At 38.4% G+C, this 25,032-nt stretch overlaps 2 protein-coding genes and 1 pseudogene across 2 annotated transcripts; 2 read left to right on the top strand and 1 right to left on the bottom strand.

The window, feature by feature from the left end:
• LOC116062094 (keratin, type II cytoskeletal 8-like) lies at nt 1-3,272 on the bottom strand. The gene is made up of 9 exons (XM_031316620.2): nt 2,904-3,272; nt 2,504-2,712; nt 2,324-2,384; nt 1,917-2,012; nt 1,626-1,790; nt 1,296-1,421; nt 929-1,149; nt 404-450; nt 1-284 (listed from the first exon to the last, which is right to left on the bottom strand). Exons 1-9 carry the CDS (start codon nt 3,240-3,242, stop codon nt 181-183), a joined length of 1,368 nt encoding a protein of 455 aa, XP_031172480.1. The 5' UTR covers nt 3,243-3,272; the 3' UTR covers nt 1-180.
• An 852-nt stretch (nt 3,273-4,124) lies between these two features.
• On the top strand, nt 4,125-7,321 carry LOC116062226 (annotated as a pseudogene).
• Nucleotides 7,322-8,700: 1,379 nt separating this feature from the next.
• Nucleotides 8,701-15,898, top strand: abtb1 (ankyrin repeat and BTB (POZ) domain containing 1). The gene is made up of 12 exons (XM_031316618.2): nt 8,701-8,960; nt 9,837-9,899; nt 9,987-10,042; nt 10,179-10,323; nt 10,553-10,712; nt 10,857-10,902; nt 11,800-11,916; nt 12,430-12,542; nt 12,636-12,734; nt 12,823-12,990; nt 13,938-14,138; nt 14,717-15,898. The coding sequence occupies exons 1-12, from the start codon at nt 8,905-8,907 to the stop codon at nt 14,921-14,923; spliced, it is 1,431 nt and encodes a 476-aa protein (XP_031172478.1). The 5' UTR covers nt 8,701-8,904; the 3' UTR covers nt 14,924-15,898.
• The last annotated feature ends 9,134 nt before the right edge of the window (nt 15,899-25,032 follow it).

Below are 25,032 nucleotides of genomic sequence, written 5' to 3'. Positions count from 1 at the left end.
TGCAGCTGAGTAGGCTTCATCTTTATTTTAAACACAGAGAGTGGTAAATAATGTGACATCCAATAAGAGAATAAAAATAAACAAATACACACACACACATTGGCTTATTTGTGTAGTTGGCCTATTGTAGGTTACAAAGAGATTAAAGTAAAAGTGAAATGGCCACAGTGATCCAGCAGGCTAATCTGCTGCAGTGTTGTATGTTTTGTCATGGGTCTTGGTCTCCACTGTCTTGATGAGAACTGCACTTCGTCTTCGCGGCCTGTAGTTGTCAACCTGGACGGCTGTTGTGGAGATGATAGTAAAAATATCATATACAAGCACACAATGCGGGCTGTCATAACAATCCTAATGCCAGTGGAAACATTTGTGTTATCTTCAGTTTAAAAAGTAGCCTACTTACTTTTGGTGGGGACTGTTTGGATGTTGACAATAGAGTCCTTTCCAAGTCTGTCAGTGAGAATGCAGGAAATACATAAAATACATAATACAGTAATCATTGATGTACTGGCAAAGTAAAAAGTTAATAGAGAAGAACTTTTTTACACATAAAAGTATGTTTACTGTTCTTGGGTAAGTTTGCTTTACTTCAGGGGGGCAGTAATGAGCCCATTGTGGTTCGGTGCACCACAATGATGCAAAGAAGACTTCTCACTAGAAAACTAACTTGGACAAGCCAGAAAAAGGTAATATTTTTGCTTTATCGAAAGTGCTTTCAAACAACCAGTGAGTTAGGAGCAGGGGCTGGGGGGGGGGGACTGAGTAAATAGGGCTCTCACGTGAGGAGGACCTAAAAAGATGCTAGAATGAATAACTGTGGATGTGGGGAGGGGCCCATAGAGAATGCCTTTCTACAGGGCTGAGAATTTTGTGCTACGCCCCTGGTTATGAGAACTTGACACTGCTGAGCTCTACCAATACAACTCACCTTTCCTCCTCTCCCTCCAGCAACTTCCTGTAGGTGGAGATCTCTATGTCCAGGGCCAGCTTCACATTCATGAGCTCCTGGTACTCTTTGAGCTGCAGAGCCATGTCGTGCTTGGCCCTCTGCAGAGCCAGCTCCAGGTCCCTGATGCGAGCCTTGGCATCCTGCACGGCCCCCTCCCACCGCTGCTCCGCTTTGGCTACCTGGCCCTCAAGGTTGGTACGCTGAAAAGATAATTTTTAATTAAAACAAACATTACATTTAATGCTTAACGCATGCATTATCCAGCAAACTTTAGAACCAAACAATAAGTTGTAACAATTGCCTTTGACTTTAAACATATGAGGCCCTCCATAAACCTTTCACTCACGTGTGCCTTTACAGCCTGGATCTCATTCTGCAGACGGCTGATCATTCGGTTGAGCTCAGATATTGCCCCCTTTGTGCTACGCAGCTCATTGCCGTATTGGTTGGCTTCTGCAGTCATCTGGTCAAACTGGTGTCCCCATAGATCAAACAGAGGAACAAAGTAGTAATTATCAGGTTTGACAAGAGCTGTTTCTGTCAAAATAACAGGGTATTCTAGTAGATTTATGAGCTTTAGTTAACTACTAAGCCCTTTTTGTGTTTTATAGTTTTAAAGACAAACTGTTTTTTACGTAAACAGTGACATGTAATCATTCATATTTTAGTTATTTACCTTGTTTTTGTGCCAGCTTTCAGCTTCTTCACGGCTGCGGGCAGCAATGTCCTCATACTGAGCCTTAACCTCAGACACAATCTGATCCATATTTAGGCCACGGGAGTTGTCCATCTGTACCACCACAGAGGTCTCCTTCAGGCTCTCCTGCAGCTCATGCAGCTCCTTTTATAACAAATAAAATAACAGTACATACAGCAACAGTAAGAAGACAAAATCCAGAAAACAAAACAAGCTTTTCTTATATCGATTTTCTTATAGTATACATATTTTCAGCGAATGGTTTTGTACCTCGTCATACAGAGCCTTGAGGAAGTTGAATTCATCACGGATAAGACGCACACTGTCTTCTAGTTTCATCTTGGACATGTAGCTTGCGTCCACGTCCTGCAAGCAGCCAGTAAAAAAACAAACAACATGTTCTCAATGCTTAATGTTTTGCATTTGACAGATACTGTTACATTTCATGTGAATAGCTTTAAAATGTGTGGCCAAGATTATTTCCTTATAACCGCAGTAATAGATAACACATTTTGTAGCCCAACAAGGAAAATTATTAGTAGAGAAAATGCTTAGAAAAACGTGAATGTAATGGGTTTATACCAAAAAGCTTAACCTGGCTTGAGTTGTTGTTTTTCTATACTTATACACATTACAGTATCTATCATAGCCATCATGACTGCATACTGATACTGTACCTTCTTGAGCATGACAAATTCATTCTCTGCATCATTCCTGTGATTGATCTCTGTCTCATACCTGAAATACACCACATATATCATATTACTTATGCAGATCAGTTTGCAGTTGATTACCACATGCCTTAGCCGTTCACAGACTTTAATAGTTGTTCAGTTTCTTTCACAACACTTTCTTACTTTGTCTTGTAGTCATCCACATTTTTGTGCATGACATTGTTCTCCATGTCAAGTTTTTGTTTGTCATTGTTGAGAAATTCCAGCTGCCTTTGGAGGTTGGAGATGTAGGCCTTCAGCATGGGTTCAACATTAGAGGAGGTGGCAGTCTGTCCCTGCAACATCTTCCACTTGGTTTCCAGCATTTTGTTCTGCTGCTCCAGGTGTCTTACCTGTGCCCCAAGGAAAAAGTACGTACCAAATCAAAAAGATTCTATCATTTTTCATAGAGATAAGTTGTTGACTTTTAAATATTAGTTCAAAAGCCAATAATGTGTCAACAGGGATTATCAGGGTTATTAAAATGAATTAAATCTGACACTCAACATCCATCAGCATGAGTTTAAGTGAAATCTCCTCTTACCTTATCAATGAATGAGACAAAACGGTTGTTGAGGGTCTTGATCTGCTCTTTCTCCTGGTTGCGAACAACTTGGAAGCTGGGGTCGATGTCTATCTTCATTGGGGTGAGCAGGCTCTTGTTGACGGTCACAGCTGTAATCGAGGCCGCCTGGTTAGCCCCGCTGCTGATCTTGGGGATGGAGTAGGATCCCATGGACATGCTACTGAAGCCCCCTGAAGACTTGCGTACTCCTTGGCGGCTGCTGCGTGTGCTCCTCATACTCATGGCAGTGTTGTGTGGAGATTTCACTGCTGGTGAGGATGGAGAGGGTCGGGTGGTAGTTGAGCTCTGTCTGTGCATCTCTTTATCTTTTGGTTTCTGCTTTATAGACAGGTCTGGGTGTGGCGTGATAGGGAAGTTGTGTGGCTCCCCAATGTGGGTAAACCAGTCGGACACATGCCACCTCTTCTCCCACCTACCCTCACTGTTTTAAGGATGCATTGTTTCTGTGTGTCTGTTACGCTGGAATTCAGGCCTGCTATGCGGCTTCAGGTATGCTGCATTTCAGCAATCCATTAAAAGTGTTTCCTCAAGGTAGTCATTGGTCAGTCCAAAATTAGAAAGAAAAGATCCAAGAGGTCATCAAGAGTCAAAAAACCCATTTGTGAAATCAGAATAAATATTTTTGGCTTTATGCCCAAATGAGACTTTGTTGTAGGGCACAGTATTGTTGTGGGAGCAGTGAGGGAGTGATTTAACATGCAGGATTGTCACAAGTTTTCCATGAAAGTAAAACAATTAGCCTTCAGGGACAAATGAAGTTGAAAGTTGAAGTTGAAAAACTAATGCCACACAAGGTGACAATAATATGCTGTAGACAATATGGAGATTACCTAGAAAATGTGCCTAAATATTATAAAACCATGTACTGGCTTTGGGAGCGTCTTATACAAAAAACTGGGCTGTCCTCTTGGTGTCAAATTTCAAACTCTCCCTTTATTCCTTTTGAGAATGATTACCCAATAATTTCCTTTCTTTAAAAAAAAATAGAATAGAAGAGAAAATAAGTCTCTCATACAACTAGGTGAAAGTTTATTCTGGAGGTTTGCCACTAATGCTGTGCCATCGAGGTAAGTAACTCTTGAAGAAAAAGAGCTGTGAGAGACTATGGGAGTGTGTCTGTCTGTGCTGTGTATATATATATATATATATATTTTTTTTTACAAATATAGTATACACAGACGTAAATGTCTCTATTAGCTCTTTTCTTGTCAGATATGGAGATTGCTTTGTTCAACGTACAGATGTTGGGACTTACCAAAGCCTCAGATCCAGATGTCATGTCAACTCTGGTTAAGGTTAAACATGTCTCATTGGCAAAGACATTAGGCTATACGGTAAAAGATCAGTAATGATAGCAAGGGTTTGATCTTGGGTATGCATGGCTCGTGTCACTGATGTGATTTTTGGGAAGCAGCCAAGAAGGAACAAGAAATTATTGGAGGCATGCAAAGTAAAGTGTTAAAATGATTCCTTGATCATACCTCTGTAATTATAGCCATCTTTGATGAAGCTGTTACATGTTCAGATGGAAATAAAAGCCAGAATACATGCATTAAAGGCTAAAATATGTCCTCTTTTTGTTGTTTTTGTCTTGTAGATTGTGTCTCGATACGACATCATAGGGATTCTGGGATTCTGCAGCTCATTCAGAATGCAGCGGCTCGACTTGTCTTCAACCTCCCCAAGTTCTCTCACACTACACCTCTCCTCCGCTCTCTTCACTGGTTACCAATTGCGGCCCGCATCCGCTTCAAGACACTAGTACTTACGTACAGGGCCACGAACGGATCAGCACCCGCTTACATCCAGGACATGGTCAAACCATATACCCCAACCCGCCCACTTCCTTCTGCATCAGCCAAACTGCTGGCTGCCCCGTCACAGCGAGGGAGAACTAATCCCTCAACGAAATCCCGACTGTTCACTGTCCTGGCTCCCAAATGGTGGAACGAGCTCCCCATCGATATCAGGATGGCCGAAAGCCTACACATCTTCCGCCGAAGGCTAAAAACACATCTTTTCCGACTACACCTCGGATAAATAAAAGGAAAAAAAACTTTCGAACCTGCACTTTCATATGTCTCTTTGTAGCTTTGCCTATTTAACGCTACTGTATTTGCACTTACTACTTATGGTCTGGAGTTTGAACCTTCACAGTTGAAAGCACTTAATTGTAAGTCGCTTTGGATAAAAGCGTCAGCTAAATGACATGTAATGTAATGTAATGTAATGTAATGTAATGGGTGGACGTGAACAAGTGAATTAACTTTTTTTCTAAATGAAGCAATGATGTTGGCTTTTACTACATTTATGCTTACTTTTACTGTTCTATCAGAGTCAACACAACCAGGGGCGTAGCACAAAACTCTGGGCCCTTGGAAAGGTATTTTCTATGGGTCCCTCCCCGCATCCACAGCTATTCATATGTCTTTATGGACTTGTTTGTTTTTTCAAGGGGAATGAGATTATTTAGTTTGACATGTTGTTCAAAGAAGTAGAGGGCAGGTTTATCAAGTTTGGTCAGTTGGCGTCTTCTGTGTGCGTCCACTCATGTAAGATATATCACGATAGGGCATGTTATTGGAAAGGTGAGCAACCACACCATGGTACCCAGAGAGAGAGAGAGAGAGAGAGAGAGAGAGCTGTATGAGGTCCTCCTGGTGGTCAAAGACAAATGGAAAACTGATGCGAGTTGCATCATCCTGTTTTATTTCAGCATCCCGGTTTAGTGCTTTAATAAGTTCACGGTACATTAGATTTATAACTACACATATTTCTATTTATCAGAAGAATCACACCTATTAAATGGCCTATACATTATATTTCAATAATGTTGTAACATGGCTCTTTTAATGGAATTTCTCTCTTATCCCAACTAAGGGATATAAGTGTAATGAGCACTAAAATGGTCGTTTTTTATTTCCTCTAAAACACAATGATCCAGATTTCAATGCAGATGGTGTGTACCCATGAGGAGATTAATATACGCAGTGACTAGAATTTCCACTGGCTGATTGGTAATGACTTGGACACCACGGCAAACATATCAAACAAACACACATACGACGGGCATTGTGTGCAATAATAAACTCCATTCGTGCAATTCCAGAGGAGATGCCTAAATTTTGTGGCAGAATTATTTCTGCCCAGAAGAAACATATACATATTGTCTTCATATATGATCTAATGGAATACATTTACATACAACAGGATTGCTGGGTATGGAGAAGCTATGCTGGCAGCCTTTGGGCCAAACTCAGCCAAGCCATTCAATTTCCTCAAAGAATTTGCTATGACAGAAGAAATGGTGAGTTGTCCCTCATACTGCATTTCATTGTCTAAACACCTGTACTCTGTGTAAAGACAATAATGTTGAATCTAATCCAATAACTAGGGATGCACAGATCCCAGATTGATACCAATATTAGGCCAATACTGACTCATAGCTGGATCAGGTATCATGACTTATTTATATATAATTAAATAACAATTCTGTAAATGTATATCTATGTATTTATTTGTAACATTTAGTTTTACAAAGTCAGGAAATCAATGTTTAAGTCATGCCTGATGTTGCCTTACACATAAAAGAATGATCCCAGTCACTTCCTCACAGTGAGCCATACAGCTTATTATCTTGGATCGGTACTCGGTATCGGCCAATATCCAAAGCCCAGGTATCTGTATCAGCACTAAAAACAATGAAATCGGTGCATCCAAACTTAACCAACACATTCTGCACTTGAGTAGCTTTTTTTTCACTGCCCTGTTTTGTGGCAACATTCCTCCCTGCACCTTCCCACAAGCCCTAAGACTAAGCTACCACTACCCTGTTGAGGTAGAGTTATGTAAAGCGCCTCACTTCTGGAAGACAAAGAGATACCAAAGATTTGACATTGCTGATACCCAGTGATCATCAGGTAACAGAGATGTCACAGGTAAAGAGCAAAACAGTTATTTACCTGTCACTGACAGACATAGGGTAGTATTTGGGAGATGGGACAGAAGCTGACATACTTATTATATATATATTTACAGTGCAGTCTGGCCTTTGTGAAAGAGTGAATGCTTGGAATTTGGGAGTGTTTGTTGTAAAAGAATCAAAGGTTTTACTGAAAAGCCCGCTTTAAACTTTGAAGTTGACACTTTTGTGATTGACCAGTGCTACCTTTGTGGTGATAATAACTACATTTTGCATTATGGGGGCTTAAATATTAGGTCTCATGACATTCTATATTTGTCTTATTTTCTAGAAATCTCATTAAAAGACCAAAACCAACAATGAATTGATCCTACTAACATGGATTGTCTGTGTGTCAAAAGCCTGATCAAGCTTATTCCTTAGTAAAGTTTGCTAAAATTGTTTTAGGTAAATAGGTAGTTTTTAAAAATAAAAAGATAAGTACATATTTATGACCTGTTTTTAATGTCTTAATGAATATAGGCTTGGAGCACTGCCTATGGAGCTAAATCAGGGCCAAATGTTTTGTTAATTTGAAAAAAATATATATAGTTGAAAAACTAAAGCTTGAAATTGAAAATTTAAGTTTTGGTCTAAAACTTGAAAAATAAAACCATGTATTCAAACTAAATATAAGTGTACCAATTTTTCTTTCAGTTTGAATAAAATTTAGATTAAATTCTGGAATTATTTTTGAATAAATTATTAATTTTCATTTTTCACTTTTATATTTGTTTTCAGTTCCACATTTCATGTTTTCAGATTCAAAACTTATTTTTTTTACGGCTTCAAATCTTGAAAAATACTGTTTTGGACAACACTTGGTACCACGTGTTGTCCAAAACAGTATTTTAAATGGAACTTTGTCACTAGCATCAGTTTGTTTAGTAAAAATCACATGTATATGGTGGATAGAAAGCATTCAGTCATAGTTCTCGCAGTAACACAATTTCCTGAAGGCAACATGACTGAGGAGAGTCTTCTGCCTTCTTTGTTAGGCTGTCACTCATAATTCCACGCCCCTCTGAGTTGAAGCCACGCCCCCTACGCAAAATCGGGGCCAAAATTCTGAAACTGAAAAAAAATGATCTGAAACTGAAAAAAAGATTTGAAGCCGTAAAAAAAATAAGTTTTGAATCTGAAAACATGAAATGTGGAACTGAAAACAAATATAAAAGTGAAAAATGAAAACTCAAACTACTGTATCTCTGAAAATCTCTTTAACCAAATCACACACATTTAGGCTATTCTACATCATGATCTTCTTTTGATATGCAAGATTTTTGACTTCCGTTCACTGAACCTCCCCCTGAAACTGTTTGGAGCCCCCCTGGGGATCGAAGCCCGCCTCCCACTTTTAAAACTCTGGCCTAGTTCGTCAAACTAAAGTGAAGGAGCTTATTATAATATGTAAATCTGTAAACTTTAAAAATAAAGGTTATTAAGGTTAATAGTATAAACTATTTTTGATAGGGTGTTATCCATGTTATCGTAGTAAACAGTAAGCAAAAGGGTTGATAGAACACTGGCGTATGCTGCATTCACATGACCTGCGTGAGCTCCGATTTTCAGCAGTTCTATAACCGTTAACACTCGCTGACTCTCATTTAAGTTATATACCTGCCGTTAGAAATGACAACACATTTCATTGACGGCTGAAATCCATGTGATGTAAAAAATAAAAAATAAATTACAGCAGGACTTAACGTTTTGTTGCAGGATAATACTAAACGCCTGCCGTCTTGTGAAGAGTTGCCAGTTTACCGTTATTTTTTACACCAAGTGAAATGGACATAGTGACGTGCCTACCGGACCACTTCCACCAAAACACTGAGGAGGAGGAGCCGAGTTTGTCAACAACTGTGCAAGAATTGTGTGCCAGCCAACTTCTTTAGCATCGACCGATTAAACTCTGAAGCTACATTAAATCATCGCTCACCTGTCCAGTAGACAGGCCGTCTCAATGCATTACAGAGGACCGAAAACACCGCGGCGATCATGGATGTGTACGATTTGTTTAGTAGTTGCAGAAAGGGCGACATTTGTAGAGTCAGGTAACCAAAGATCAGCTGACGTTTGGTTGGTTGTTTTTGCCTGTGTGTTACGTGGTTGCAGTTGTTGTTTTCTGTTTTCATCAGGCCTATTTTACAAAACAATAGCCTTTATTTATTTTGGCCTGCTGGACGGCCGTCTTGCAGCTACACTCAAAGCGAACAGCATTGTTTTGCAAAGAAATAGGAGGTAAACACGGAAGGCAGCTAGGGTTGCTAACATTAGCTTTGATGACCCAGCTGGTAACTTAAGCTAACATTAACGTTTGTAAATCAGCTGCTCAGTAATATTACTATGTGCCAGTACTGGATAACGTTACTTACCAGACGGTATGTGGCGAATTAACGTTACTGCTGCCAGCTATACAGCTTAGCTTTGGAGTGATGTAAGTTGAAACATCTAAGTTACTGCTTTGGGACAGACTGACGTCCTGCTGATTACCAAGGTAGCAGTAATAGTCAAAACAAGTCATCCAGCCAACTCAGTCCCAAATTGCAAACATGTATTTATCCAGTACTGCAGGATACATGATCTGTCATATCCAATTAAGACATCAGTGTCCTAATAAATGTAGATAAAAACATACTTTGTTGACATGGATCTGATGAAAGCAGTAGATGGCATAGGATACATCCAAAATCAAAGGGGTCATCAAAAAGGTGGCTTTATATACCCAGTAATACTACTTATATTTGTAATATGTATGCAGCTGTGTGAACAATGTATTTTTCCCATTTTTGTCCATCTTACATTTTTCTCCTGTGTGATGCACCCATTTGATGTTCACTGAAAATGTTTGACTTTGTTAGTGGCTCACTTTATGGCAGGTTGTGACAGGTTGTGCATCTACCTCACTTAACCAATATTTTCTTTTTTAGATACCTTGTTGAACAACGAGACGTGGACCTCACTGTAAGAGATAAATGGGACAGCACCCCTTTGTAAGTACAATATAGACAAGTAGTCTACTTGCTAACAAAGCACAAATGTTTCCAACAGCTTAAAATGTGAACGCTCTTGTTTTTCAGGTATTATGCTTGTCTCTGCGGTCATGAGGAGCTGGTCCAGTACCTGTTGGCTAGTGGTAAGGTTGTTTGTTAAGTAATGCAACATAATAAAAGTGGTGCAACTACAATAGTGTGATGCCATGTTGAGCATTATAACACTGAAATATTCTTTAGTATAATCATATATTTTCTTCTTCTTTGCTGTGCTTTCAGGTGCCAAGTGTGAAGCCAATACGTTTGATGGCGAGAGGTGTATGTACGCCTGTCTAAATGAATCTGTTCGGCGCCTGCTCAAAGATTATAAGTGTATCAGTGTCCGCGCCATGCAGCGGGACGATTTTAACTACTTTCTGCACATGTAAGTTGGCCATTCATGTAAATAATCTAGTTCGTCTACAGAGCAGGATACATAGCAGTTCATTCTCCTCAGCTGTTTTAGTAGTGTACAGTAAAAAGAAAATTTGAATAATGAACTGCAAAAACACAGTTTAGTACCTTTGCAGTTTGTCTGTAAACCTGTATACCACCACCTGCATACCTCTATCTAATCTAAAATTCAAATCTAAAGGTTTGTGTTTTTGCTTTAGGTTACTGGAGCAGGGTCAACACAGTGACGTCAAGTTCCAGGTTCATGGACAAATATTTATGGCCCACCGATGTATTCTCAGTGCACGCTCAGAGTACTTCACTGATATGTTTGAGACCAAATGGAAAGGGAAGAACTTGATCACCCTCAAACACCCATTGGTAGATAAGAAAATATATTGTGGTTGATTTATTCTGTGTTGCTGCATGTTGTCGACTTTATTAGATGGCCGTGTATAATATAGAACCATACAGGCTTATCGTGTCTATCTACATCTGTATGGATAAAACTAATTTTGATTTCAGATCAACCCTGCAGCCTTTGGAGCCATCCTGCAATATTCCTATACAGGTGAGCTGCAAATATTCAGGCTTCGGCATTGGTCACAGTTTTAAGACTTTGCAGGAGAATTCAGTCCATACTTTTTTTACTGTGTCAGTAACAAATATTTATTATTCTCGAATAATTGGAAACCCAATAAAAATTAATTTTCATGGCATATACAAATTGTGTAACTTTTTATTTTGTACTGGAAAAATATCACCCTAAATAAATGAAAAATTATCAAATCAGAAAACCAGAAAATAAATTAACAGGCTGGGTCTGTAAATTTGTTTCTATAAATTAAATTTGATTTGCCAAATAAATGATATTTTGCTTTTGATATCATGATATTATTATAAACACATAGCTTGAACTTTAACTTAATAACACAAACCTTTCATTTCCCTGAATGTTTACTTAAGGGTACCTTTGAAAGAATAGGTTTAGAATTTAAGTCGGTCTGTCAACAACTGTCAGGGGCACCTTTGAACATTGGAACAGGTTTTTCTTCCTGTAATCAATCCTCCTGTCCATACTAGTCGTTAAGAGAGCCCATCTTAACATGCTTTCAACAGTCCTCATTCTGTGAAAAATGCATTATCTGAAGTTAATCTGAAGCTAATGTAAGGCTTCAGCCTTCTGAGTTAGACAAATCAAGTGGGCATCTTCCAAAGTTACAGTCTTTAAAGTACTGCTTTTTGTTACTGTCCCTCCACTGCAGCCCAGCGAGGAAACACTGTATAGAAAATATAAAGATGGAATTTTGCATTGAAAAGATTGCAGCTGTTTATTATTAACTCAGACTGGACTGCTGGAGCCTCTACTGTGTGTGTAGTCCTGTCAAGGAAAGTAAAAAAGAATTAACAAGGTGTGATTGTATAAGAGTCCAACTCTTTTCATCCCTTTTTTAAATTAATTTTACAGGACGAATGGATATTGATGTAAGCCTTGTGGAAGACTGCAGACGACTTGCTAAACAGTGCAAAATGGAAGATCTAATTGAGGAGTTGGAGAATAAATGCAAACAGGTGTATGAATATGGTAAGATAGTAAGCTTGGTTCACGTTTACACTGCTAATACATATATGTGTATTACCAATGCAATACGCATTAGGGCTCCTCGATTATTGCAAAAACCACAATCACGATTAGTTTTGTAAATATTGGGATTACGATTATTACGATTACTCATTTACTTTGGAAACATCATGCATCATGACTCTTTAACAATGGATTTTCTTTAACTTTAAATATAATTCAACTGAAAAACAAATCTCCAGGCACTGTGGGAACTTGCAAATGACATTAGGAGCACTAGGGGGAGGCAGATAACATGATTTTTTTTTTAAAGATGATATGTTTCATGTACAGTTTTTAACAAATAAGACAAAAAATATATATTTTTATAAGTTACCTACTGAACCTTTAACTGTAGTGTCTCATTCAACTCTTGACCCTTTTATTTAGGGCTTGTATTGACTTTTTTCCCCACACAAGTGATGTCTGTCGTCTTGTTTCTTTTTTTCTTTCTTTCTTTCTTTCCTCATACTGAAGTGTCCAATAAGCCAGGAATCTGTGTGAAGGTTCTCAGCTTGGAGCCTCTCAGCTGTCAACTTCAGGAGGAAATGGCTCAGTTAGCAGACTGTGCACTTCCCATTGAACTAAGAGTAAGGACATGGTGGCAGAAAAACACTATATCTGCTACTACCACTTTGGTGAGCCTATTTGACTTTGTTTTCCCCCCTGTTGATCCTCCACAGGTTGGATTTGGTGAACTTCCCTTTAACAGAGTCGATCGCTTCCCTACTTATCCTGACATCTGCTTCAGAGTTGATGGTTTCAACTTCTTGTGTCATAAGGTATAAACCACAGAGCTTGCACAACATTCCCCAGTCACATTACAGACCCCAACACCCTGTCACTCACACTCACTGTATTTGTCGCCAGGCGTTTTTCTGCGGACGTAGTGATTATTTTAAAGCCTTGCTGGAGGACCACTTCAGTGAGGGAGAGCAGCTGCAGTCCCAACCCAGCACCCCAGTGATTACTTTACACAACATTTCCCATGAAATATTCATCCACGTCATGTATTACATCTACACCGATGACACACAGGTTAGTGCACAATTTCTGTCTGAGATTATTTTGTGGAATTGATTATCAGGGATGCAAATTTGTCATTAAGTGAGAAAAGTAAAAAGGACTGCTTGTTAGTCTACCAACCGAGGAGTCATAAAAAAGACGAAACAGAAGCATCACCTTTCAAGGGGCCAATTTGTGGCTGACAAACTGGTTTCCTACTGTTAGGCATGAGTCTGTAAAAAAAAGTGTCTCTGGATACAGAGGTGTCATAAATATGCAGCACTATTTCTTCTTCTTTTTTATTATCCTAAAATTATTTGACTATACTACTAACTCTTTGAAGAGCTCTTTTGATTGTATTTCACATAAAAATGTAAAATAAAATGTTATATTTATGCTTTTAAACGTAAAGCAGCTGTAATCAATATTGTTATATTAACAATGGCTTAAATGACTACTTGTATGTGATGCAACAAAGCGGAGCATTTAGCAGCTAAAGAGCCAGATATTTCCTTCATGGGTCAGGGGAGACCAAAGCAGAGCTAAAAACAAAATTGGCAAATTACAACTTCAAATGAATGCTAATGTTGCTCCATGCCTGGAGCAACATTGGATGTATAAGTAAGCTACTGATTGCAAACATGTTTGCCATAACAACTTAAAAGGTGATAATATGTCAATGTTTTGTTTACAGCTTGTTTCCTCAGTTATTGCTGGTTTAAAATTACATGCCCTTTAATAACCTTAGTTATTATGTTATTTCAGATTGTCCCACCCTGACATGTTTGCATCCTTGACCTTTTAACATACTCAATATTTAAACTATATATTGGGTGGGAACATCCACCAAAAAAGTACAATAACATGATCAAGATCTTTAAAAACATAATCAGTGATTGTGAACACAACCCCCCTTAAACAACATGTTACAGCTTTCATCATTATTATCTGACAGCTGACTGGATATTTTTTATGTCCAGCTAATAACAGAGATCGTGTTTGACGTGCTCTGCGTGGCCGACATGTATCTGCTGCCGGGGCTGAAGCGTCTTTGTGGGAAGGCGCTCGCGAAGACAATATGTGAGGACAACGTTATGTGCATGTGGAAGATGGCAAAGCTTTTCCGTCTCTCTCGGCTGGAGGATCACTGCACAGAGTTCATGGCCAAGACCATTGAGAGGGTGGGTGTCTGTTTCTCTGTTTTGACACTGGATGAGGCTTTATTTTGGTTGGATGACAAGAGGGTTTCGCAGCTGGTGGCTAAAGTGCACTCAACACTTCATATCGGTATGTTGAATATGAAGCTGGAACAAGCGTAACTCTCCATAAAACTACAATTTGTCGTTTTTGTATGCATAAAACAAACAATATTTAAGGTTAGGGTCCCAGCTCCTGCTTCATACTTAGCAGACAAACATGAGAGTGGTATCGATCTAACTCTTCGCACAAAAGTAAATAAGCGTATTTCCCAAAATGCTGAACTATTACTTTAAAGTGCTCCCATAAAAGTAATTAGCTTACTTGAGTACTTGACTACTTCTTGTACATCTATCATCGCCATTATACCAAAAGTCACAGTAAAGATAGACCTCTGAGACCATATAATAATACTTTTTGTATACTGCATAAGCTAGATCCCGGTTTTTGCAATTTAACACCTGCAAGCTGAGGTCGATGTTCTGGATTCTCTGGTCAGCCACGCTCAGTTCTCCCCTCAGTTTAAACTCACACCTGTGTACCTGTCTAACTTGTGTGTCAGATGGTGGAGCAGGCCGAGTTTGCAGAGATCATCAAAGAGGATGCTGCGTCGTTGGAGGAGCGACACGAGACGGACTCTGTCCCTCTGGTGGATGAAATCCGTTACCATATCGCCAGCAACGTGCAGACTTACAGCGAGATCGAGGAGGCCAATCAGAAACTGGAGGCCTTAGAGGAGCTGCTCTCCAGCATCAACCTTGACTGCTAAGGGGGGCGACAGGTTGGGGCTGCAGCTGCTGTGCAGTTTGAAGTTTTTAAGATGGATGTTTTGGGAGAGGACATGGTGGTGCAAACATCTGTAGAGAGAGAACATGTGGGTTTGTATGTTTGTAGGTTTTATTTTATTTACATTATATTGTACAGAATATATATTTTCAAATGATGGTCAGATATTCAGATCATGTTCTTAAATGTTTCTTTGAGTGAGACATATCAAAAGATATTTGGTAGAAAGTACCAAGTTCTGCAAGATGGGCTTTGAGGAAATTATGTATGATATATTTACAACAGAATGTCTTTCAATTACACAAGCATGGATTTATTTTAAGCATTATTTGTAGCTGCTAGAATGTATACTAGCTGTTATTTAGCTTTTATATGTACTTTGGCCCCAACAAATTCATCACCAGCCCTCATCTCAAACTCCATGTTATTTTTATGCTAAACGAAAGTCAAACGAGTGCATGCCACGCACTGGCATGCACTTGATAACAATGTGCAAAAAGACTAATGGTACAGTATGTTCACTTCATTCACCCAGAAAATACTTTTAACCTGTATATCCTTATTTAAAGTTACAAAGAATATAGTTTTATTATGTATTTCATGTGCAAAAGCATGCAGCTTTTATTTTGGATTTGGCGGATGAACTTCACCACACTTATAATTCTTACACTTATTCCCCTGTAACATATTCCTGCCCTTTGTTTAAACCTCAAATGGAAAAAAAAACAAAAACATTTCCATTTTGTATGACAGCAAACCTCTCTTTCCCAATGTGTGCACTAGAAAATAAAAGCTGTTACTAAACTGTTTGCATGTAAAATCCACCATCAACACAAGGAATGATTTAAAAATTTGTTTTTAAAATGTTGTTGTAAAATGTTCAGTCTCAGCCTGCTAATATAAAAATTGATAAATAACTGCATTTGCTTTTGGCAATTAAACGTGGGATTGCAAGCAAGAGTTGTGTTTTATTTAGTGTATCTCATGAATTTTAAAGTGTGGATTGGCTTCATTAAATTGAATTGTTTTTTGTCATGTAATTCATCACATTTTTGGCAATGTCAGTCTGTTGGTTGGTACAGACATTCATGCCTCTCACAGGATGATCTGCAAACCTTCAATTAAACGAAAACAAAACTTTTTTTTTTAGAGCCAAAGAGGAACAATTGCAAGTCAGCGCTCAGCTTCAATCTGCAGTGTTTAAAAACATTGGCGGTTGGTCTCTAAAGCCTTGAACAGGGCCAAAATACATTTCTGATATTCTGCTACATAATTAATTATCCAGACCTCCAGGTCATCTGGGAAAGGTCTTTCTGTCCCCAGAGTCAGAACGAAACATGGAGAAGCAACGCTGAGTTTTTATGCACCACATATCTGGAACAAACTCCAAGAAAACTGCAGCTCTCAGCTCTTTTAAATCAAGGCTGAAGACTTGAAGGAATGTTTTGAATTGCTCTTTAATGTTTGATGTAAAGCACTCTCAATTGCCTTGTTGCTGAAATGTATATATAAATAAACTTGCCCTGCCTTGTAGCTTAATCATATTGATCATCCTCTGACTTTCCATCTAGCGCCATCATCTGGTCAACTTGCGTTCATACTACATTAACATTTAATAAATGGTTTAAAACACACTAAGCATAATGTAGTTGTAAGCAGATAAAAGGGCATTTTATGTTTATTGATGTACAATATATGTCAATACTTTCTCCTATGAAGAAATTTATATTATTACAATTGTGTTTTACTATATTGTTATTTATCATCTGTTTATACACCACCCTCCCCTAATGGGTGTCCACAGAACCACATTAGCCTAGAATGTGTTGCAGATCATTTACTTTGTGTTTATATACCGCGGCTTATAAAGTGTTAAAAGTGTACTAGTATACTTTATGTTTACAAGCAAATGTTAGCATTCTAACATGCTAAACTAAGATAGCTGAAAATACCTGCACACCTGCATATTAGCTTAGTCATTGTGAGCATGTTAGCTTACTGATATTAGCATATAGCTAAAGTAGAAAGTAAACTTCGTCATAGAGCTGCTAGCATGGCTCTAAACTCTTGTTCTGGGATAATAATATGTTCTTTCAAAACAACTGAAAAGCTCTGGGTGAGTTTGCAAGTTCCCAGTACAATACTTTACAGCATGTATCCAGAGTGGAATAAAAGTGGAAAAAAGAAAGCTTTTCCTTACACTTTCTTTCATTTTAATGCAAATTACATTTGTGTAAATCAGAGGATCACTTTCCATGAATGTACATTTTAAGGTAAAGTTTAGGAAGGCACCTTAAGATGGCGCCATTTCTCAGTTTATCATCCCTGAGGTTGTGGTGAGTTGCCTCAGAAACACACTTAGAATGCATTGTGAGAAACAAACCAGGTCTCTCACTTCACAGGAACATTTTCTGAATGGTACTGTTTGACAGTTGTCCATATTTCAAATCACTCATTCATCACAAGTCCACACAGTTGTGAAGAAGGGCAGAAAAGAGTGAGGCGTCACATGTTAGCAGTGATTTAAATGTGTACGTGTGCATAAATGTACTTGCCCTATAGTTCCCTGTGGGCTCCATCACTCTGAGTCTTGGAGGTAAAGACAAAGCAGTACGTCACCGCAATGGAGCCCTGAGGTTCAGAACAGTGTGTAAGCACAAATCCCAACAGGGAACTGTAAAACAGAGCTGCTGTTAAAATACATTAAAGTGTAATTTAACTGAAACACCAAGGCCATCCAATAGACCAAACCGTTGGCTTCCAGCCCAGCGACTGGAAAGACAAGAATAAACACAATTAGTTATTACCCCAGCAAGCTTCCTTTACAAATGTTAAATGGTTATTGCTAAGCAACTTGGTGTGGTTTTGGTCTTGGGTGGGAAAGGACAGTTTATAGGGTTTAAGATGGACATCACTGCTGCTAAGTCTCAACACCTCTGGCCCCAAGTCAGAGCAATACACAGTGAAGCCTGAAAACTGTAAGCTTGGATTAAGTTTAAAGCAATACTTTTTCAGATAAATTTGACATTGAAATGTTAGTTTACATGAATGCTATTTAGCCATGTTAGCAGCATGGCTCTAAGGATGGTCCAGACTGAAATATCTCACTCAACTCAACTACTGGACAAATGTAGATGAAATGTTGTACAGACATTCATGGTCAGGATAAAGCCTAATTACTTTGGTGATCCCTTGATTTTACCTTGCCACCAGCAGGCTGAAATCTTTTGGCTTTTGCTGAAATATTTCTACTAACTATTTCATTGATTGCCATGCATTTGGTGTAGATATTCAGGGTGCCTAGAGGATGAACCTGAATGACTTTGATGCTCCTCAGACTTTCCTCTGACGCCACCAGCAGTCCAAAGTTTTAACATTTCTCAATGGAATGGCACAACATTTGGTACAACCATTCATGGTCCCTAGAGGATGAATCCTATTGACTATGTAATCCCCTGACTTTTTCTCAAGCACCACCACAAGGTTAACATTTGTAATTATTGAGTAAAATGTCTCAGCAACTATTGGATGGATTGCCATGAAATTTGCATGCTAACATATACTAAACTAAGATATTTTAGCATTTAGCTTAAAGCACCGCTGTACTGCAAGAATGGTTGACTCTTGTTCTTGTTTTCGCCACCTTGATTGCACAACTCTTGTTGTCAGTTAACACCCAAATCTCATGGCCAGTTTGTTTCTTGGCACAGTGGCAAAAACATTCTTTGCAGCCTGTCAAGCAATTAATCAAATTGTCCCTTTACCATGTAGTATTATATAGATAGTATTTTCCAAAACAGTTTATGAGTGGCGCCTTATAATAACTCAAACAAAAAGTTTAACATTACTGTTAGTGATTGTTTTAAATGTTAATTGTCATTCTCAGCTGGCATGAAACCAAACTCTAATGTGACCTATGCTATGTACAGTATCATTATGCTAACCTGTTACATATTCTGATGTCACACACCAAACACTTCTTATTGCGATTCAAATCACCAAATCAAAAAAAAAAACAAATACATTTTCTTTTCAAATTGCTTGCAACACACTGGCATGCTTGCAGTTTGAATGTCCTCAGGTTGCAGCCACCTTAACAAAGGACACTAAACTGTTATTTTTTCTCTGTCTGAGTTATGACTCATATTTCTGTCATGTTTCCTGTGCAGATCTTAAAAAAGCTTTTGCACTGATGTTTTTCATGTGTTTTTGCATATAAAAAAATCTTGAAGAGGGCAGAAAAGGGTAAAATCTCTTGGCTCTTGACTCATGCCACTGCGTGACTCATTGAGACTTCACTGTGACATTTGTCTCCTCATAAAGGAATCTGCAAGGGCAGAAGTCTACCAGACAAATAGAGAAACAGCTCTGTTTTCTGCTTATTCATTTAACCTCTTAAAAATAAAGTGTATTATCTGTATACATGGGCCCTCTCACTGCAGTTAAAACACACTAAAGATCACTAGTGTGAGGTTTTGTTCCCAATAGTCTATATCAGGGGCGATTCTAGCATCAGACCTTTAGGGGGGCTCAGCCCCTAATGAGAATGTGACACGGATACAGTGCCTTGCAAAACTGTTGCAAGGCACACATTCATTATAATTATTCATTCATTATCTGATAATCTCTGGGCTAGCAACTGAACAACAACGTCAGCTGACGTTTTTTGACACTATTAACACTATGATGGAACTAAACATGACACTTTTAAGTCACAGTAATAACGACCAATTTGACACAATGTTCTAATATTAACCATTTCTACCATACTGTCTATAAAATCAAGTTTTATTAAGACCTCTGTCTTAAAAGCATTGTGTTCTGTGATGGACAGACCTGCACAATTGCGACCTTGTCCCTGAGTATTGATGTGTCCTCCCAGGCAATGGAAGACATAACTCACTGCTGCTGTCACTGGCAATAGCCTAATTTGCTATTAGTTAGGGATTACCACCTGAGAGAGAGAGAGAGAGAGAGAGAGAGAGAGAGAGAGAGAGAGAGAGAGAGAGAGAGAGAGAGAGAGAGAGAGAGAGAGAGTGGTAAGCCCATACTTAGCCAGAGACTGACCTGAAAAGCTTTGGCTCCTTTTCCAACTCCCTCACTCCATCTTACACCCCACTTTTACATTTCAATACATAAAAAAAAAAACTATATGAAAAAACACAACATAAAGATGCATTATTTTTTGCTGTACACTATAGTATAAGTCCGAGTTTGGCACCACAATAAGGCATTTACATTTTAGACAGACTTAGGACTTAGGCAAGTGTTGTGTCCAGCCAGCCATTGTGTAAGAAATGGCACAGCAAAGACTACACGCACACACACACACACACACACACACACACACACACACACACACACACACACACACATACACACTAATAACTAACAACTACTTAATTGAACGATAGGTTCCCGCCAAGAAGATCTCTTTATAGGATTGTCTTGAAGTGAGAGGGGCTGAGCAGCTTGTCAATTTCCCCCACATTTCCACTGTCATGTCATGCAAATACCAGGCTGAAGATGCCTGTAAAGCTTTATAAACACTAATTGCAACTCAAGGTTATCAATCTGGAACTCTGATTATCTCCCTGCCTTTCTTGGAGACTCCTCTTGGAAGTGTGTGACTGTCAGATGCTTACACTTAACATAGCCACGGTAATATGGGATTAAGCCTTACATGCTTCCCTGAAGTATTAGCAGCCAGGACACAGACAAGCAGGCGAGCAGTGGTCTTATTAGTCAGCTTTGTCAATGACGGCATGCTCTCTGAGAAAGCTGAGTAAATATATCTGGCCAATGTGTTTGCAAATAACCGGAACAATGCATCCCATGCTGCAGCAGGCAATTTTTTTTGGTTTTATTTTTCCAGTGTGACTCTTAACTGACTTTAGCCTTCATCATGTGTGTTTGTTTGTTTGTTGGTGTACAGTGCAATGTAATGCTCCACTTAAAATGAGTCACAAGGTTGCCAGTAGAGAACACGGCCAACTCTGCAGATAGATAGAGACAGTGTCTGCGTTTGAGGCAGGATTACACTGTTACCGTGTGACTGACTGGTCTGCCCTTAGACAGACCTCTAACAAAAGACAGGCTAAATCTATCCAGGACAACAACCTCCAGCCCCACACTTTTCAAATGTAAACAATCAGGAGGACTTATTAGGTTCTATTTGCAAGAAGAAGTTGACAGTTTACTCTTACTTTTAGTCCACAAAATCAAAGTATTAATAACCAAAAGGAGTTATAATATCAGATATTTGGGCACAGACAACCGTTTAGCTTTAAAAGCTTTAAATTTAGACAGGAAAGCATTTGGTCACATCGAAGATTTTATTTTAAAAGATAATACAGTTCATAAAATTGACCAACAATGCAATTCAATTAGCAATTCATGCAGTTATCAGTAAGTGAGAAAATATTCAGCTATAAGCTATAGATAGAACCTTATGTAATAGAGCTAAGTTAGAGAATGACTTTGGAGATAAAACCTTTTATTTAAATTCTAGGTGCCCAAATGCACCAAAATCAAACCTAAACAAAATGTGATATCTTGTTTCATGTGAATACCATAATAAATCATAATAGTTCTAAGATCACAAAATGGTCCCCAAGCATGATTATGGCCTTATGACAGTTCTAAAAACGATCATGTTATAAATATGACTTTATCATAATGGTTATGTTTACTATGTGGGCATGCCTGCTATTGTAACTTGATACAAGTTAGATAAAGCTTTCTCTCCTCTGTGTGTGTTCAGCTACTTTAGATTCAAGGTTGGTTTTTGTCACAGTTACAAACAGTGAGCCTCCAAACTTGCATTTTTTTCAGTCACTTTCCTGTTTCCTGGCCATTTCACCCCTGGGCATCAGAAAGCAGTTGTCCTGCTGACAGAGCCTTTGTTCTCTGCAGGGAGAAACCATCACTGAAACTCAAGGGGAGTGGGTGGCTTTGAAACACACTTTGCTTTAAAACACTGACATGAAATGTTGCTTCTAAGGCTAATGAGGAAACGGGCAAGTAAAAGCATACACGGCATAGAAATAAGGAACAGTCTGTTCTTCCCTGTAGCTGGCTTTTAAGTGTGTGTGTTTTTTCAATAAAATGGCACAATAAAATACTTTGCTTCATTTCTGGGGCAATATATAAAAAACAACCCTTGGTAAGACAAAGATTGGTAAATCTCAACATTAGTCAACATGCCTTTACTTCCTGTTTCTGAAACAAGAATCAAGTTAAATCTTGAAGGACTACTCTATTTGTACAGTTAACCCTTTGAAACCCAAGCCATTTTTGAGTGTTTTTTGCTCCTGCCACATAATTACTCACTGTGAGCTCATTTTTCACTGGAATGACTTTTGAGCAGTATAATAAAGTTATAATGGCATAAACATAACAAAAAAGAAAAATGTAAGTTACATTTATTTTGATTTGATAAAAACATAGAAAAACAGTTGAAACAGATAATTCAACATTTCCCTAAGGAAACACATGTATATACAATACAGGGAAAAAATAATTTTGGCTGTACATCATTCACACAAAGAATTAGTTACATTTTTACAAAGGTAACACCAGTGGTGGAATGTAACAGATTTAGCTACTAGTTTTGCATTGAGTACTTTTACTTTTAATACTTAAACTACATTTTCCTGAAGATACTTATACACTTTTAATAAAGTAACATTTTCAAAGCAGGACTTGTACTGTAACAGAGTATCATTGCAGTGTAGTATTAGTACTTTTACTTAATACAAATGCTCAACTGGCAACAATACATGATTTATTTAGAATATCACTCACTCATGATGGAGCTTCTAATAAACACTATATGGTTGGTATTAGTGGGCACCATCTTGATACTTTACCTGCAATACATGACATACCAACACGTAACCATGCCATCTGTTTGTTTGGCATGGCTGATGCTCCGGATTAAGACAATAAACACTACAGTGAACTCTATGCACAAGGCTTTGCAGGCCTAAGAAATGATATACATTCATCTGTTTAGCTGCACTAGATGAGATTGGAAATATTTCATGTTGCCACTCTGCAGATATATTGTGAAATATACCGTTAGATCAAAACATGCAAATTATTATTTAAATTTAGCATAAAATTGTAAATTGTTTATCAGTGGTGACTTGTAACTAATGGCTTTATAATTGTTAAGTAACGTTTTATCAGTTATACACCAGGTTTTTTTCTGCATAGAGGTTTTAGCCAGCCCCAAAGGAAAATCACCAGCGCCAAAATGATAAGAACTGAGAGAAAGAAATAGCAATTCAAATCCTCTTTGACTGTGTTTAATAGCAATTTACCAAACAACAGTTGAAAAGCAGAAAATAAACTTAAATAGCAGCGCTTATCTCAGTTTTACCGTCCAGAGTCTGGCTGTGCCAGACTCTCCCAGTGATTTTAACATTAGTTTTGTTGATTAGGGTTTTCATTTACTCAAGCGTAATCAAAATTTATATTTATCAAATTTTCAGAAATGACAGGCAAATGCTGATAGATTTCTTTCAAATAAGGTAACACAGACTCATTGCCTTTACTGTACGCAGACTGATAATGCTTAATGTCGAGCGTAGTCCCCTCCCCAAAGGCCCATTTTGAGCCAGGAAAAACCCTGTACACTACTAATAAGAGCAACTTTGGGGTTGCCAGGTTGTAAAAACTGACTTTGACTGGTTAGACCACTTATTTCTAAACAAGATTAAGAGTTGACAGTCATGCTAGCAGCTCTGTGAGGCTGTACTTAGGCATAGTGGTGCGTTGAGCTAAATGCTACCGTCAGAAATAAATTGTCTTTGTATTGAAAACACTGGACATTTCATCATCTATAGACTATCAATCAGCACGCGGTGGCCTTTATTTTGATAGGCAAAGGGGTCACTATCATTTTAGTCTATCCTTGACGTTTCACTTCCAGGATTGCTTGGTTGCTGATGGAAATTAATTTCACTCATTTAGGCCGGATATCTGTTCTCTTGGGCTTCCTTTGTGCTGGCATTTTAAACTGCGGTCGACTGAGGACTACGATTAACATTTTCTCAGATCTCTGCAGGGTAAATCCAGACAGCTAGCTAGACTATCTGTCCAATCTGAGTTTTCTGTTGCATGACTAAAACAACTTTTGAAAGTAGCTATATGTTCCACTAAAACAAGTTCCTTCCCGAGGCTGTTTTGCAGCGGCAGCGGCTTTTCCCGGTGCCTAGCAACGCCCAAGACGATTGTGATTGGTTTAAAGAAATGCCAATAAACCAGAGCACGTTTCTCTCCCATTCCGGAATGCTGTGTGGACTAGCCAGACCCTCCTCCGCAGCGGGCCACGTGGAGGAAGGTCTGGCAAAGCCAGACTATCATTTGATTTAATTATGGAGCTTTAATTGAATCTTTTTTTTAATAACATATTTGCCTTTTCTGAATATATTTCTAAAGAATGGAATATGAGGATAAAAATAACTAAGAAAGAAATAGTCTTACTAAAATTGCCATCCCTAGAGCCGTTGCTATAAGGCTGGGGACGATCTGGACCAAAATCACACACTTCAGTCCTTTATAAATGACTCAATAACATTTATAACGACAAACGTGATGGCTTATTGGAAAGAACATTAACAACCAGGGTTCAAAATTAGCACCATCCACCAGCCAAATGCTGGTAAAATATGCAAGTGGCTGGTAGATTTGCTTCACTTACCAGCCAAAGAAACAATGGTAATCTATTGAATGGCTGGTAAAATTCGAACATTCACTAGCCATTTGGCTGGTGGACGAAAAAGTTAATTTTGAACCCTGTTAACAACATTTAAAAATACATACCAAATAGGATAAACACTAACAGTTTTTTTAACAACCTGGCAACCCAACATTTAATAATAATTAAATAATAATTAGAGTAATTTCGGGAACAATTTTGGTGTTTAAAATTATATTCACCAGCACATCGTACTTCACATTAAACAAACGTGTACTGCCCGCGCTTTTGCACGTAATTGGCACATTTTGCAAGTGAATGTAAATCAATATGTAGGCTGAAAGCCATGAGAACATACCATAAGTGGTGATTCATTTCTCCAGTTA

Source organism: Sander lucioperca, chromosome 12, assembly GCF_008315115.2.
Source record: "Sander lucioperca isolate FBNREF2018 chromosome 12, SLUC_FBN_1.2, whole genome shotgun sequence".
In the NCBI taxonomy this organism is placed as follows: domain Eukaryota; kingdom Metazoa; phylum Chordata; class Actinopteri; order Perciformes; family Percidae; genus Sander; species Sander lucioperca.
Note: the sequence above shows the minus strand (reverse complement) of the source record. Positions and strands in the feature narration are given on the sequence as shown.

Coding starts and splice junctions, on each gene's coding strand:
- abtb1 (XM_031316618.2), top strand. CDS start 8,905: ATGGATGTGTACGATTTGTTTAGTAGTTGCAGAAAGGGCGACATTTGT. Junction 10,903..11,799: donor CCTGCAATATTCCTATACAG/GTGAGCTGCAAA, acceptor TTAATTTTACAG/GACGAATGGATATTGATGTA. Junction 14,139..14,716: donor TGGCCAAGACCATTGAGAGG/GTGGGTGTCTGT, acceptor CTTGTGTGTCAG/ATGGTGGAGCAGGCCGAGTT.
- LOC116062094 (XM_031316620.2), bottom strand. CDS start 3,242: ATGCACAGACAGAGCTCAACTACCACCCGACCCTCTCCATCCTCACCA. Junction 2,713..2,903: donor TTGTCTCATTCATTGATAAG/GTAAGAGGAGAT, acceptor CTTGGGGCACAG/GTAAGACACCTGGAGCAGCA. Junction 1,422..1,625: donor AAAGCTGGCACAAAAACAAG/GTAAATAACTAA, acceptor TGGGGACACCAG/TTTGACCAGATGACTGCAGA.